At 38.3% G+C, this 17,204-nt stretch overlaps 1 protein-coding gene across 2 annotated transcripts in view; it reads left to right on the top strand.

The window, feature by feature from the left end:
* Window positions 1-17,204, top strand: part of DCLK1 (doublecortin like kinase 1) — a 238,149-nt gene that overhangs the window by 214,211 nt on the left and 6,734 nt on the right. Inside the window, exons 16-17 of one of the 2 annotated variants that reach the window (XM_082775455.1) lie at window positions 4,562-4,675; window positions 10,416-10,489. In XM_082775455.1, coding sequence (XP_082631581.1) covers window positions 4,562-4,675; window positions 10,416-10,489 — 188 coding nt within the window. The remainder of the gene's footprint in view (window positions 1-4,561; window positions 4,676-10,415; window positions 10,490-17,204) is intronic. The other variant, XM_082775454.1, reaches the window with a different exon arrangement.

The following is a 17,204-nucleotide window of genomic DNA, read 5'->3' as shown; positions in this document are numbered from 1 at the left end:
GGAGTTTTCACCTAACTCTCCACTTCCCCAGCCAACCTGCTTAAATTGCTCTCCATGGCATCAAATTCCGGGCTTTATTTTTCCTTTCTGTATTTCAGTTTTGGAACTATTCATATAATGGTAAACTTGAAGCTAAAACATTGGATAGGGCAGCTGGATTGAAAAGCAGGCATGTGTTTTCTTTGACAATTTTAAGAAACATTTTCTCTCTTTGATCAAACCTTTGATAGAAGTATTCTAACTGCTTACACTGTATAAAACCATTTTGTAGATTGTAAATAACCATTCCACTTTATAGCTGCTTACTATGTGATTACTTGGTAAATTGCTGAGATTCCTGGAATGTACTTTGACAGTTTCAATAGGAGCCAACCCTCATTTCAGTTTCAGTTTTTGCTATAAAAATAGCTGGAATCCTCTTGGAAACTGCAAAACTTGTTATGGTCAGAGTCAGACCAGTAAAGCAGTTCCTATGTCAATAATATCCCAGCTGTTTTCAATTCAAAAAACAAAACCTGAAAAGATGTTGGCTACTTGCCACTGCCACAGATGGAGATCTTGAATTCTAAATGCAATTCAGCAGCAGTCCTTTGCCCCCTCCATTTAGTTTATTTGGATTTGTCTCTCACATGCAGTACACTTAGACCTGGAAACAAATCCATCAGTTTATACTTCCCCTATTGGGACCCCAGTTCCTTCTTTTACCTGCTCAAATTCTGTGCAAACCCAAAGAATTTTAAGAAGGGCTGGAAGCTTGAGGTCTGGCATTTTAAACGTTGGGAACTTTATATAACCTGCAGTATACTAGTGGCAAGTTACGGGACAAATCTACTCAATTGTCTGAGTACTAAGTATTTTCTTTTTTTTCACTGAGCAGTGAATGCTGAAAGGGACTGATTGCATTCTGTAAATCCTTCTCTGTTAAAATAATCAATATAAAATGTGGTGTGCTGTTGCTGGAGGAGGAAGATGACACACCAGCTTCAAAAGAATTAGGGAAACTGTAGCCTTTATTCTCCTTAACCTTGTCTGCCTTGGAGATCTGTGTGAAAAAGAAATGAATAACCAAGAAGTAAATAGTAATAAACTTAACATTTGTAAGAAACTTAATTTAAAATGACATTTCGTATTCAGCAGCTGCTGTACTTTTGGTCACACCCTAGGACACTGCCCAGAGAAAAATCTCCTTGTAATCCCTAAAGGAAACAGCCAAAAAGCTTTTCCGGCACTTTTATTTGCTCTCATTTTCAGTTGGTATTTATATAATAACCTCTTCATTTGATGCATTCAGACCTGGGAAGTAAAACTCTTGTGACTGGCTTGTGGAGTGAATCTGAGTGCTTCAGGGCAGCAGGAGTCTGGGAATCCTGAACTTTGTTCATTCTTTTTAACACCCCTTTTTTTATGTCTTCTGCCATATAGAACACTGCAGATATGAAAACAGTATTTTTTAATTACTCAAATGATGCCAAGATCCTCTGCCGCATTTATTTATTTATTTACATGAATTCTTGCAAATAGAACATGAAAGGGATTTCGTGGAGCCTGATGAAAAAATAATAATAATTGGAAGATCCCAGGCACTTAACAGTGGCCACATGAAAACTTAAATTCTGGACCAGGCTTTTGAAATTGTCAAAGAATTTTGTCTTCACAGCTTCTGAAACATGCTCAGGAGAGCACTTCTTTCAGAGCATCAGCAGTCAGCATTCTCAGGAAATCATAACCCTTTGAAGTTCCCAGAATTGAGCACCAAAAATCACAAATCATCTTTAAAAGATCATGTCCAGACTGCTACAGCTAAGATGAAATTCTGTGGCTGTAACCCACTGCAAGAAGTAGTTCATATTCCTAGAGGGTAACATAGGGGGAAGACAATTTTAACCTCTTTGAGGGCTTGCATCCTTCCCATCACAGTAACCCGATGAAATTCTTGTCAGGAATATTTAGCCTTTTCTCCAGTTATACAACTTAACCCTGCCGATTCTGCTGAATCTGGTGCGGTGATTTTTGTTTTTTTTTTTTATTTTTTATTTTTAACTTCCTGCCTTGTGTGTAGCTGTCATCTCTCACCCTTAATATCTATCTATTTTATTGTTGGTTGAAGTGATTCCAGGAGCCAGCAAAAACATATATTAGCTTGTTCACAAAGCACTTTGGAATTAAAAAAAAAATAAAATACATTTTAAAAAAGTAAACATCAGGTAGCACTGACAGTAGTTTGAAAATGTCAAAATGAAAGAGTGATGCCCATACATAGCTATGCTACATCCTAAACTGAGCTGAAAAATGTTTCATCTGAATGCTGGAGCCCCAAGTACACATCTCTGGCAGATTGCCACTGGAACAGAGGGTGTGGTGCTTCACCAGTAAAATATTACCACAGTCTTGGTAACTATTGTCCTCTCTGTAACTTAGCCTTTTGACAAGACAACATGAAACTTTGGCAGGCTTTCATTGTCAAGAAAGCCAAGAGAATGATTTCTTTTTTCCTTCAGTGAAGAAGAGCTCACTTTATAGACTTTCTTCTGGGAAAGGCAAGGTCAGCGGAAAGCAGCTTATTTTTAGGGGTCATATACCACCGAGCCAAGACTCCCCAGTGCTAGACAATAATCAGCTACTGGGTCACATTGTTTTGTTTTGTGTTCTGCAGCTGTGTGCACTTGACCATATTTTGCCAGCTGAGACGTTTTGTTAAGGGGTGAGTGAGGGATCTCTAAACACAAACTCCCCAAACTAAATAAATAACAAACCCAGACCAACCTCCCTAAAGTTCCCATATGCTCACAGGGATCATGATTTACTGCAACAACCGTGTAACTCTTTGTGTGCACTCAGAGTTGCTGTAAAGCCAGAAGAAAAAATGTCTGAAATCTCTCTATATTCTGATCTTAGTCTGAAATGTCTATATTCTGCTCTTATCTCGTTTCCCTGTTTTCTGCTAGAATTTTGCTTAAGTGGACTTTCAGGATCTTTCTCAATTGTTGATAGCTACACGTACAAAGCAGTAATAGATGGATGCATATCAGGCCCCTGGATGACCAGGCACGTGATATCTTGCATATTCTGTATATTCTGCATGTCGTTGTCTGAAATCCTGCTTATTCTGCTAGCAGGGAAGTGGTGCTTTTTGCACGGACACTCCTGCTGGTTCCCTCTTGCCCACTGAATCAGGCACAAAGACGTTTTTTTGCAGTTTCTTAGAAGCTCCTGTCTTGTTTTGGTCTTGAATTCAACCTGCTGACTTGTGCAAAACTGCAAACTCCATTCTTTTTGATGGGGTTCAGCTTCTGCATGGAGGCTGGCTGCGTGCTTCAGTGCAGATAGACACTCCTTCTGCCAGGAGCAGGGGGTGTCAGCCAGGATGGGGCACCTCCAGAAGCTGCACAGCTTCAGGGCCAGAGCCCTCGCACAGCTGGCTGGCTGGGTGCACATGACAGGAGAACATGTGTCTGCCTGTACTTGGCCGTGTAGCCGTGTGTAACTTCTACCTCAGGTTTGCTCAAGCTGAGAACACGTGGTTTTTGGCAAAGAAGAAAAGGCCACCCACAGCTGACTCCAGGCTGCCTCTGTTGTCCTGCCCAGGCAGCACATACCTCTGTGTACCAGATGCCCCAAACTGACCTGCGAATGTTTTTTTATTTGTGATGTATCGTGGTGTTTATGAGGGCCTGTGTTCACCCACATAGCAGGCCTGGGCCAGGGCATGTCTCAGCTCCCATCTTGCCTGGATTTCCTCTCCCTGGGGCTCACTAAGCTGGAGCTGGAGCACTCGCCCAACCCCACAATCTCAGGGCTTGTCACCTTTATGACTGGTAAACATAAGGTAGCACCAGAAGGAGTTCAAAAATTTAATAATGTAGAGTAATTCCCATAAATACCTATGGTGTGACTGGCTTGGGGAGGCCACGGGCACAAGGTATAAAGTGCCTTGCCTCAGGTTAGATTTTGATAAATACCCAGTGCGTGCTTGTATCAAGCTCCCTCAAAATTGAAAGACTTCTACTCACATTGATACATAAAATCTTCCTTTCTTCTTGTATCAAAATATATAATTTAGTCAAAATACAGCAATTCTGAACTTGGTGTTTCACACAGCATTTGGAAATCTTTTCTGCACTCTACCACACCAGAAGCTTTGGTTTTCTGTAATCTCTTGGCTTCTTTCTACGTTTGAACTCATTATCTTCAAATGTATTTGATGAGTAAACAGAAGAATAAATTGGTCCTAGCTTATGCTTTGAAATATTGGTGTGCCTAAAAATAACCAGGCAATGGTTGTTAAGACCTGGTAGAAATAATAATAAAATATATTAAAATTATTTAATTAACGTAACCTAAAGTTTGAGAGAAAAATGTTACGTAAAGAAGAAGAGAGAGGCTCATTCATTATGTAATTCAGTGTTCATCCTATAAATACCAAGACAATGACTGACCCATATTTCATTACAAACTTTTTTTTTAAACTTCACTGTATTGACAGGTGCTATCAGAATCACTTGACAAAGCCTTTTTTTTGCCTTTTCTCTCTGAAGTTTTGTTTTGTTTTGTTTCTCTGCAGGATGATGGTCTTCCAGAGAATGAACATCAGCTATCAGTAGCTGGGAAGATAAAGAAGCATTTCAACACAGGCCCTAAACCGAACAGCACAGCAGCTGGAGTTTCTGTCATAGCAGTAAGCATCTGAAATACACAGCTGAAACACTTAAATATGTGCCCACAAGACTGTGTGTGTTTAGGACATGCCACCAAAAGAGAGAGTCAATCTTTAGATAGTTCAAACAATTAATATAAACATAGACTGATAACTCTGTACAATTTCTCCATTGATTCTCCTTGTGAGTCACATTGTTATTTAACATCCCTAGGAGATCTAACTGTATGCACACTTCCACATTCCGCCAGAAGATTGTTGGACCTAACTCCAATATAGATTCTACACTTTGAATTATGGTTTCATGACATTTTACTTGGCAGCAGAATCTTCACATGGATTGGGGCAATACAGAGGTTGTAGCAGAAGGACAGCAGCACTTTACAATGAGTGAAAATTTCAGAACTGTAACAGAAAACCCATATGGCAACCTGAGCTTCTCTTCTTTGAAGACACCAAAGAGAGCTATGATGACACACAGCTTGCTGAGATGTGCCACCTTCGTGGTTGATGTTAGTCTAGCCACTTCAGGTTTAGCTGAGCATTAACATGTTGCTATTACATGCCAAAGCCACACGCAGCTTGCAGCCTGCTTCTCCTATGGGCAGAGTGACTTAATTGGGTAGAGACTCAACAGAGTTTCTTGCTGCCTTCTGTCACACTGCAACTGCAGTCTTGACATTCCAGGTCATAATGTGTGGGAGCTTCTGAAACCAAACTTGACCAAAATTTTGGCCAAGCTTTACTGAAGTTTCAATGGCATCCTCCGCATAGTATACATCATATGCATTTGTATTTTTTGCCTGAAGATGAACATGTGTATTAGATATACATACACACAGAATATATTCAGTGTTTTATGAGCTTATTCATACTAATGCCATTAAATAGTAACGTGCACATCCTTTACATTTTTGATACATCTGCCTGTGTTTGTAAGCTTTTCTTTATTATTCATGGTAATGTTAATGCTCCAAATAGTCACTAAAAATAAGTGACACATAACCATTCCCATATCAGATTACTCAGTGTTCGTTCCCAGCTTCCATAAATTGCAGGTGGTGTGACTGCACATGTACACTTTCTTGTACTGTTTCCACTTTCATGTTTCTCAGCTCAGCCCCTCCAGTGGTGAGTTAAATCAGCATGAAGTAAACTCAGCTCAGCACATGCAATCTGGCTCACAGGTGTGAACTGTTTGTACAGCAGAATGGATACTCTCTCAAAGTTACTTGGTATAAGTACTTAAAATTTCAAGCTGTGCCTCTGTCATATTTTTCTTTACTCTTCCCAACCCTAAAATTCCTCAACATGGAAGCAAGTTGTTCCTCATGCTTTTCTTAGATTTTCTCAGTCATCGGCTAACATAGTCAGCTTTTTTATTTTTTTATTTTTTTTTATTTTCATTTTTAAGCAATAATACTGCAACAACTCTCCCACAACTAAAACATCACATACCCATTGCTCATCTGAACTGCAGGTATGTTCTGTATAGACTAGCTGAAACTGTGTTCCTTTCGAATGGACTGCCAGCACGCTTGTCCATGAGAACTACTGCTCAGATCCTCCATGCTAATGACTTCAAAGCTTAGAAGCAAGAAATGATGCCTCTGTCCTCATCCATCCGTCGCCTCTGTTATTTTTTAGTTTCCCCACCCTCCTCTTTTATTTTTTTCTTTGCCCTAGTTGCTCTGCCAAGGAATTGTTTACAGCAGTTTGACACTTGAATAATGAAAAAGACACTGTAGTGAATCTTTCCACTGCAGAACATTACAAATCAGGAAAAAAAGAAAGTTTGTTTATATTTTAATGGCTTTTATTTATTTTGTAGAGTTTGGAAATTTAACTAATTATTTTTAGTGATCATCTCTATGAGTGAGCATCATACTCTGGCATGATTAACCCTGCAGGTTGGCCTATAAAGTAGAAATATTAAGAATATTTTTACAAAATTCAAAAAGTGGTTTGATTAGCTTGTGTGAACTAATTTCTAAAATTCTGCAAGATAGGGGAAATTACAGACCTCTTCATGTTTTCATAATGATCCAAAAAGCTAGGTAATATTGATTTTAAAAATAAATTACCTTTAATAAGTAAAATAAAGCCAAAAGCAAGACAACAAAACCTTTAATTGTTGTTTCTGCATTTGAAAGTGTATGTAATATACATTTGGCATGCATGTCATTAGGGTTTTGCATTTGGGAATCTTTTAACTGTGCAATATCAAATATCATAGAAGTAAATCTCATTAACTAAGCCTGCTCTGCGTTTAGAATTTTCAAAGTACATACAGATGCTGAAAAAAATGTTCAGCAATGAAGATGTGCACTAAGTATATTTTCTACAAAAATATTGTTTTATTGTTCCTGCCTGTATGTTTACTGTAACTTTTTGAGTGAGTGCTTGTGTATATAATATATAGAGATGCATTCTATATATTATGTAACACATCTGTGTCTGTCTGTGAAAATGTGTTAATATGTGCATATATTTATAGAGATTACTTAATAGTTATAAGTATTAGAATTATTTTGAGTTCTCTAACTCTATTTATGTACAGAGAGAGCTAATCTGTGGTATTTAGTTCTTAATTTGTCCTCACACTGGTATGATACTATATGCCTGTTTTCTTTTGTGGTAAGAAGTAACACACCTCAAAGATCTCAAGCAGTATTTATCATATGCACCAATTAAAACTCTAATACGAAAACTAAGCTTATAAGACTCTAATACAAAAACTGCATTCATAAGGACGTTTTTGTGGTCAGTTTGACTGGGAGGAAGTTTGAAGCCATGTGTTTTTTACGTATGTGTACTGTGGCTACTGCTTCCTTCAGCAATGTCCAAGTACATTGTATGGACTCCTTTTGCTCAGGAGTACGTTTGCTTTGTTGATGTAAAAGTTACCTCTGACCATTCAGGATGGAGACATCCTACAAGTTCTCACGCATGTGTCCAGACTTTAAGTTTGTCCACATTTGGAAGGATTTGGCCATTTGGACAAACTACCAGAATGAACGTGTTGTGCATGCCTAGGAAAGTAGCTCCTTTGCTGATGTAGGAGATGATTTCTCAAACAAAATTAACTGCACCGGCAAAGAGACTTTTCTGTTCGTACATTAATACTTCATTAAAAGTTCTGCCAGCATAACTATGTCAGTTGGGAAAAAATTCCCTTAAACCAACATAGCTTTGCCAGCAAAATTTTAATTGGAGAGCCAGCTTCTAAAACAGCAATAGAATTAACAAGTGCCTAAAAAACACTGCTTGCTGATGGGAGAGTGTGTAGGAGAAAGATCTCTATACTTGCCCTGTTCTTAAACTCTTGTCATAAGCATTAACTACTGGTCACTGCAGAAGACAGGCTGCCAGGCTAGGTCCCCATTGGTCTGTGTCAGAATGGCCATGTTACTGCTAAGTACGTGCCAAAAGATTTGCAGGGTCAGGTTTCTCATACAGCTTATTTTGTACATCTGTGATGGTGTTTATAAAGACACTGCAGTAAAATCACAAAAACAGGCCTTCACTAAGTAGTCTTTTTCGAAAATTGGGACTGGAATTTTTCATTCAGTTCTTCAAGGATGTCATCCCATGTTTTATTTGGCCACTAAACAATAATCTGTGGCTGTACACTGTAGGTTTTAGTGGCAGTGTCTTAATGCCAAGAGCCAAAATCGTTTTTTTTCTTTTTTTATTTTCTTTTTTTTTTTTCTTTTTTTTTTTTAAAAAGAATACTTTCACAATCCAGAGGTGTACCATAATTCTGTATATTAACTGAGCATCATTCAGTTTGTGTTCTCGTCTAAAATGTTAAAGCTTTGCCTGTATGTTGTCACTTATGTGCTTGTATTTTTGCCATTGTTAAGACAGAGGAAAAGACTAACGATAATGTAATGCTAAGGTTGTTTGAGGTCTCTGTCTTGGCAATGAGAGTAAATTCCAGCTGGAGACTCGCAGGAATGGAGTAGGACAGAAAAGGAAAAAAGCTATGCTGGAAGTTGATGCAGCTTTCTGCCTCTTGCAGGGGGCCAATGTCAGCTGGGGATGCCAAACTGGGGCTGCTGCCTGCAGCCAGGCAAGGGGAGGGCAGTGGATGGGTCATTGCCATGCCTTCCGCTGAGTATAAAACCAAATGACGACTTGCAAGTGGCATTTTTAAAAGGGGGATTTCTTGGGTGGTGTGGAAGAGAAGCCAAGTTCAGTCTGTTAGTTTTGCTTGGCTTAAAGATGAACCCGTGACTCAGATGTCACTTCCTATCCGTTGTTTGTGTTGTTCTGGGCTCAGTGTGTATCATCTGTTTTTTTAGTGGAATTATTTCCACACTGGCTAAATTGTTTGAACTCTTATTAGAAAGCTAAGTCCCCTGATTTTAGCTATCTTACCTTTTTGCTATCCGATTTTAGAGCGATCTTTTTGATCTGCTTTTTAATAAAGCATCCCTTTTATATGTTTATATGCAGTATAGTATGTAGCCAGTAGATGGCAATAGCAGACCAGTGTAGTTAAGGCAACAGAAAATGAACTATAGGTACAAGGTTCTCATGTTTTAAACAGGAAACGTCCTGCATATAATTCTAATTAAGATGAAACAGGCATTGTTTTAACAAAAAAAGAATAAATTCTCAAATTCCACACTTGCAATATAGTCATCAAGAAAAATTTAAATTTGCAGTTAGCTCGTAGCTACCCTTTAAGTAGTTCATAACCAGAAGCGTGTTGAACCATTTTCCTGAATTTAGAATTAGAAACCGTTCCCAGTGTAGGAAATATATGCCACGCTCTTACTGAAGCACAAAATGGCCTTTTCATAGGGAAAAATGTGAAAAGCATCACAACTTCCATTTTTAAAGTGGGCAGAGTGTCTCCCTCAAGATATTTACCCCTAAAATCCTATTTAACTCAGCTAATGATGTCTCAACCGTTTGCTAGTGCAGCACCAGGAGGGTTAGAGAAAACAGCCTGTTTTCTTTGTTCCTATGCACATTATTCTTGTAACGATAAACTAAACTTCAAAGATCTATATTCCTTAAATAATACCTCGAGCACACTTTACTGGACACAATGTTAAGTTCATTTCCATTTTGACTTTAATTGGTGCAATTTTAAACCTAATAGTTTTGTACTGTTATCTTTTTGAGCATGAGGTGTAAGCTGAAATGATAAACAATGTTATTCATGGCTCTGAGTAGTCCTCTCCAAGGTTAACGCATTTTTAGAAATGAATTACCATGATTGATGGGGTATCAAAACCTGATTCTTTTCATCTTTACACATTCCATGATTATGAAGCAGTCTAATTTAAGCCTTGTGTAGTCTGTCTAGCCTGCTCCTTGTGATGGTTGCACTGCATTTTTTAGAAATTATTAAACCTCTCAGTTTAATTGCAAAAGATAATTTTCCATTACTGGTATGTGCAACTTAAAAGGGCACTTCTGTCTTCGGAGGTAACAAGATATTTGTCAGACTTTTAAATGAATGCATTATGCATTAAGTAACCTATTTCGCAAACTCCATTTTAGCTTGAATAAATTGGCTTCTAATTTAGGAAGACAGACTCTAAAGTTAGTATCTTTTCCTTTTGTTTCTTTACTTCTTTCTTTTCTTTCTCGTCTCCGGTACATAGCTTTAGGATGCTAGATAAGTGCCTTCTGAAAGTGAAAACAGTAAATATTGCACATAAATAAGGAACGGCTTGCTCTGGAGTCTTAATTCTTTAGCCTAATGTCGATCCACTGAGTTGCCCCGTTTCTCTCTGCTCAGCTGGACCACGGGTTTACCATCAAGAGATCAGGGTCTTTGGACTACTACCAACAACCAGGAATGTATTGGATAAGGTATGAGATGGTGCAGCGCCAACAGTCAGTGTTTCCATGGCAACGTGCTGGCAGTCTCCATTAACCAGTTCCTTCGGTGGATAAACATGCTTTTTGATTTGTTCTCCGGTCCATACGCTGCTTTTATCGGTTTCGTTTGAATCTCGGTTGAGATGCCACACACCTCCCCCCTCCCCATTCCCTCTCTTCACCCATCCCTCACACCCACATCGCCAGCTTTCTCTCCATCGCACATGCTCAGTCTCAGTTCCCCTTCTAGTTAAAAGGACAGTGTATATAGAAACCCTTCCAGATATGCTGGGGTGTGCCCCCCCCTCCTATTGCTTCTTAAGGCATCCGCTTCCTGCCTGCTCCTGCCTCTAAACGCACGGAGCAGCAACAGGCTCTCAGCATATATATTTTCCTCCTTTTTTTCCATGCGAGATGTGGAGCTATATACTGTCGTTTTAAACCCACTGAACACAATCCTTACCTTAGATGGAACAATGCATTTGCAGAACGTAGTACGTAGAAACTCTCCCAAGTTCAATGAAATACAATGCATTGTATGTGCTGGTAAGCTTGTGTTTCTAACGATGCATTCTTTCTATTTTGTGTTTAAAACCCTTCTGATACCTATTTCTTTTTCTTTGATTTTTTTTTAATATTGCATGAGTCTTTTTAATATATTTTTTCTTCATTGTGTAACTGTGCCAGGGTTGTCGTTAGCTGGCTGTATGATAAAATGGGTCTCTGGGTGGGAGGGGGTTATTTTGGAGCGGGGGCAAGGAGGGATCCTGTTCTGATAGCCCACACGAGGCCCACACACCTCCTCAATCAATCAAGGGCCCTGCAGTTTCCATCAAGTGGTTATTTGCTGGCTTTTTTCCTCATTATTACTCACAAGACCTGGGTTTTGATAGCTAAGGAGATTTTTATAAGTTTCTCACGAAAGCTGAGTTTTCTAACACTGTAATGATTCAAGCCTTTAAAAACTCGTCTGTGAGGTATTTGGAAAAAATCAGCAAATTAACCACATTGGCGAAACAGCAGAGCTGATCACTGCAAGTGTTCCAGTGAAGCAAAATTCCACCCCTGGATCATTTCACTGAGTGCATGGATCGGGCTGCAGCACAGTTTCCATAAAACCTAGCAGTTCCCTGAGCGCACACTGAGGATTAAGTAGATTGTGATATGGATGTTCTGGGGAAAGAAAAAAAAAATCCTACTTCTCAGCCAAGAAGTAGAAAAGTAGTTCCCATCCATCATTTAAACACTGGCTGGCAGGAATTGAGCAACTCTTCCACTCCGAGTGTTTGAATGTGTAGCAGTACCTGTAATTCTAGCCTACCGCACTTGTCTTCATGGCTATAACCTTCTGCAACCTGAAAAAAAATAATAGTAAAACATGCTTTGTCTGTTTTGTCCCTTGGCATCATTCTTCCCAGGCTCCAGTCCTGTAACACAGCTAAGTGAGGAGACAGCAGCACAGCAGCTGTGCTTTTTGGTTTTGCTCTTGAAGAAGGGGAGAATGGGTCCTGAGTGCCCAGCTTCAGCCAAGTGTGATAGTATTAAAAGCATTTATCTTTTCCACTTCCTAAAGAAAGATGGCATTTTATGTCAGGCAGGACTTTGTCAAATAGCTGCAAACGTAATGCCTTTTCTGTAAAACAGAGGAAAGCTCACAAGAGCTTCATCACTGATTTATCTTCCCATAGTATAATTGCTACCCATGATCAGTTTACACTCCTTTTCTGCTTTGCTACTTTTTATTTAGCTCCTCCCCCGTCCCTCTCCACCAAAATAAATACATTTAAAATCTGTCTTTCCATTTGTTATATAGAGTATTGGATTTTTTTTTATTTTTTTTTTTAATCCAGCTTCAGGGAGAGCAGACAACCAGAAAGGAGCCTGTGCTAGAGACCCGTCTCAGATTGGCCTTGACTCAGTTTAACTGCACAGCCCAGATTTTGAAACAAACCATATGCATTTTGGAGAGGTAGAGGGAAAGACTCCAATCCTGCAACTTGGTAAATAAATAAACTCTATAAAAATAATAATAAAAAAAGGCCATTTGACTAAAGCACTAGTAATGGCTGCCATCAGCATACAAAATGACACATCCCTGAATAATGGGCTGGAGCAGATGGGCGATAATCTCCCGTATTCATACATAAACTGCTCTGTTTTCCAGCTGGGGGCAGTAACAACAATGTTTATAATTAGTGCTTTCTAAACAGTGCACCTAGTGTGCAAAGGCAAATTGGGAGAGCAGGGCTCATAGGCGTAATTAGGAAATGCTATAACAGGGGTAGCTTAGAACAAGCCCTGGTCTGTATTTGTTCCTCTTTCATCTCCAAAAAACAAGCAACTGCTGTAGTGACCAGCATTTTAGTATAAATAAAACCATTTTCGATTTAGCAATTGTTTACTTTTAGTGGTAACTGCGAGCACAAATGCAAAGCATATGAAAGGTTCATCAATTTCGATCTATAAAACAGTTAATTTGTCACAGGCCCATGAAAATTAACCTGAATTCACAAGTACAGCGAAAATGAAAGCAGGTCCCAAGGAAAATGTAATGCTCCCTTTGTTAGTGTTAAACTATTCATTTCTTCTCTGCTCCTTTGATCATTTTCATCCCTAGTTTCTAGCAGTCTTCTAAAATATCTTTTTAAATAGCACTATTTCCTCCTTCAATCAACCAGAAAACCTTTTCCTTTCTCTACCTAAGACTTTCCTATTCAAAGTGCCTCTAAATCCTAATTTTCCAACTGCTCATTTTGCATCCTGTTTTATTTCTTGTCAGGAAGATAATATGTGCAAGTGTTTTAAGTGACAGGACTTTTTCGAGGTACTAAAATGCAACAAACCTTATGCCCAGTAATAGTCGTTGTAGCCAGTATAAAATACAATGGATAGAAAACCTTTCAATATTCCTCCAATATAAGGAGCAAACAAACAAACAAACAAACAAAAAATACAGGGGCCAAATCACTGAAATCACTTAGACCCAAAGATGATAGGTTTGGTCGAGGCTATTCTTGATAGCCAGGAAAGGCAGCCTGGGGGTAGGTGGATTCTGCCTATGGTGCATTCCCATGTTCATTCACCCTAAATTACCAATGCCAACTCAAGTTAAAGACAGCAGAGATCACCCATTTCTCATCTCTGAGAAGTATTATGTTTGGGATTGTTTTTTCCGCCAAAGTCAGCCTGTTTGCTAATAGGTTAATTTCCAGAAGGGTCAAAAGCAATATATTAATCTACAATTTTCCTTCTGCTGGAACTTAGCACAAAAAATGACCACACAAAGTGACCACAAAAAATCCAAATGGATAGGTTGGCCCCCCATTGTCCTTTAGAAATGTCTAGATTTACTTTCTTATGAGGAACTTTTCTTTATAATCTTCTTAATGGAGGCTTTTAACATTTTTGTGGCTCAAGTTTTTTGGCCTTTTTCTAACTAAACCAGAATATTAAGAGTGAAAGTATTTCAAGCCTAAGGCTTGAAGTAACTTCCCTTTTGCCCCAAGTGTTGCAATGGCCAGAACTTAGCCTTCTTCAGCTACATTACCAACTCTTGCCAGTGGCAGCACATTTTGAAGACAATATTTTGCATAACTTGCCAACGTTTTCTTTGACACTGCCTAAATTACCTTACTGGTTCTGGTTTATGTCTGAATCTTAACACGTTTTTAATCTGCTACTGCCAACATGGCCATTTTCTGCCTATTTGGGCGGCTTCAGAATATGAAGAGAACACCAGAGTGGGTGTATCTAATATAAAGTATTTGTATAAAATATTAGTATATCTAAGATAAGTATAAAAAGTTAATGTATATTATTTTTGATTTATCTACAGACATGTAAAAAACTAAAGGAGTAAAATAAAACCCAGGAAAAGTCATTAAGTCATTATGGGAAAGTCATTAATTAGCTAAATAATGACAATAGCAAGGACACCAGTTACACATATGTGTAATGAAATCATCAATCCTGTTGATAACGAATTCATAAAATACTGGATTTTTAAAGTACAGTTCTCTCTGTCCCAGTTTTAAAAAGTATCTGAATAGCTCATTTGAAAATCCTTCATTCCAGTTTGTGTTTGGTACCTAATTCCCAGTACTTTGCATCTGTCAAGTTACTTACACCTGTCCCAAGTGGATACAGTACACTTTCAAGTCAAAAGGTAAAGGCAAATGTCTTGACAGTGGGCAGAGTGGTTGGGAATTAGGCTTGCTATCTGCAAAGTGCCATTTTAAATGCAGTAAAACCCTCTGTAAACTTAATACTGGTGAAAACAGACAAACATCTAAACTCATTTAAAATCTCTTCTCCTGCTCTTTGACTAAGAAAACCACAACTGATTTACAAACTATAAATAAAATTCACCCATGCAAACAACTTGGCACTAAGTCTCTTCCACGTGTAATTGAAACCAGCTGAGGAATTGTGTCTCCAAAAAGGAGGGATGTCAAAGAGTAAACACAGGCTTAAATATGGCAATATGAATTCAGCAGTTATACATGTGGAATACTTATCTTTGTATTCACTCACCAATACTGTATGAAGCATACATCAAATTGATTTGATTTTCTTTCTTTTTTACGTTTGTGTTAGCAAAATTCCATGCCCGAAGTTACATGGTGCACTAAAGCACTGGCCTTTTGCATTTGGAGGTCTAGGTTCAAATCCACTCGATGGATTTGTCCCCTCGATGTGGTCATTTGCACGTCTCCAAATCACCATGTAACTTGACTTAGTTATGGCTTGTGCTTGAGGGGCTAAAAATAAATGTCTTTCACTCCTGGACTGAGGTGCTTGCAAACTTTGTAGCACTCTCCAAGAAGTGTCTGGAATCATGAATCAATCATACTTATATGTATATATATATATATATACACACACATATATATATAACCTGAGAAGCCAATGGAAAACAATATAAAAAGGACAGACTGAAAGGGTGCCTGGCGTGCCCTCATGCCCTTGCATTGTAAAGCTGCTGCTATTGCTTAATGGTCATTTTTACGGACCGGAAATCTGCCGTTACATATCTCAATGTATCAAGGTCACCAGCCAGAAGCTTAAGGAAATAGGATAAAATTATGTCGGAGTGAGCATTTAAACACATCTATGCACATATGTGTATATAAAAGAATGCATGGGAAGATAAAGACCAATGTTTCAATGCATATGTCTATTTAATTCCACACACTAACAAAGCATCACAAAAATTACAGACAAATTGCAAATATGTTCCTGCAGAACGAAAACAAGTGAAGGGAAGGGTTCTTAGATTAATGCATGAACAGCTGCATCCCCAGTTCAGTCTCCTAGCTGGTATGAATAATGGATGGGCTAAGAGGCAAAATGCAACAATAATGTTCTTTTATTAATGAAATGAATATATATCTGTATTTGGTAGCCAGCAGTAAATTAAGACAAGTGAAAAGAAAAACAGGCACTGCTTGCTTCATAAAATGCTGTTACTTCAATCCAATAATTACTGACCTGACAGAAAATATCTCCCCACAGCTAAAATAAGGTGCTTCCTTCTGCAAATCCCACATATATATCAAAGCAGCTGTAGTTTTTGAATGTCTGTTCATAAACACAGACTTCCACATCTTCCAAGAGTAAAAGAATTTGTATGGATCAGGAGTCCTGCAACATCATGAATTAGAGATCAGGAAAATGATGTTCCCTATGGTAAAATCCTAGAAACTTACTATATAGATGACGTATTACTATATAGATGACGTATTACTATATAGATGGCAGAAACAATAATTTTAAAATCATGCTATATTACTTCAAATGAAATGTATTTCCCAAAAAAAAAAAAAAAAAAAAAAAAAAAAAAAGGCTTGTTAACCATTTGGTACTGGGTGTCAGGATTACTAAATGTTGATGCAAAATACATTAGTGCTTAATGAAGTGCTTCAGACCCATCAGCACCAAACTATTAAAGGCAATCCACTTATCTGCTACTGGATAAGAAGCTCTACATTTCCTCATATGGATTGTAAGAGGACAGCCACATAGCTTAAATAAGAACACCATACTTACATTTTAGTTGCCATTATTATCATATAGTGCTCAAAGTTCTCACTCTCTCACCTCAAGCTGAGAAAAAAATGTCAAAATGTGATAATGAAAATCTGGGCTTTGCAGCCCTCTGAAGCATAAGTGCACTTCAGATCCTCTTATTATTTATTGAAGGAGTAGCTTAAAGTAGAAATGCCCTGAAAATCCATAATGGACCAGTTCATGCACTGGTCAACCACCCAGCTGAATGATGAAATAATAAATCTATTAATCCAAGACGATGCATATAAAAGGACTTGTTACCAAAATAGCAATGAGAATGAGAATGCTGATTTTGTAATATGTTCACATGCACAAGAGGGTACAGTAGGTGAGATGACTTAGGAAACACATGCAATCAATACTCTGAAGTATATTGCCACCTCCCCTGCATTGCAAAGCATTAATCTAGCATATTTTGAAATTGTTTGGAGGTAAAAAGTAACTGGCCTCATTAGAGGAAAAGTAACATCTGTGCAGAATGCAGAATGGCTATACTGAATGGCAGTATGATGGACACTGGAAATGCAAAATACCACTGTAACATTGGGTGAAATAAACCCATTCTTGCAAGTCCAGCAGGAATTGTGAGTGCTCTGTTTGTGTCCAGAACTGACCCATTTTGCAGTTCTGACATGTT

This window comes from Aythya marila (genome assembly GCF_965140915.1).
Source record: "Aythya marila genome assembly, chromosome: 1".
NCBI lineage: Eukaryota > Metazoa > Chordata > Aves > Anseriformes > Anatidae > Aythya > Aythya marila.
The sequence above is the reverse complement of the archived record's forward strand: the minus strand, read 5'-3'. Positions and strand labels throughout refer to the sequence as shown.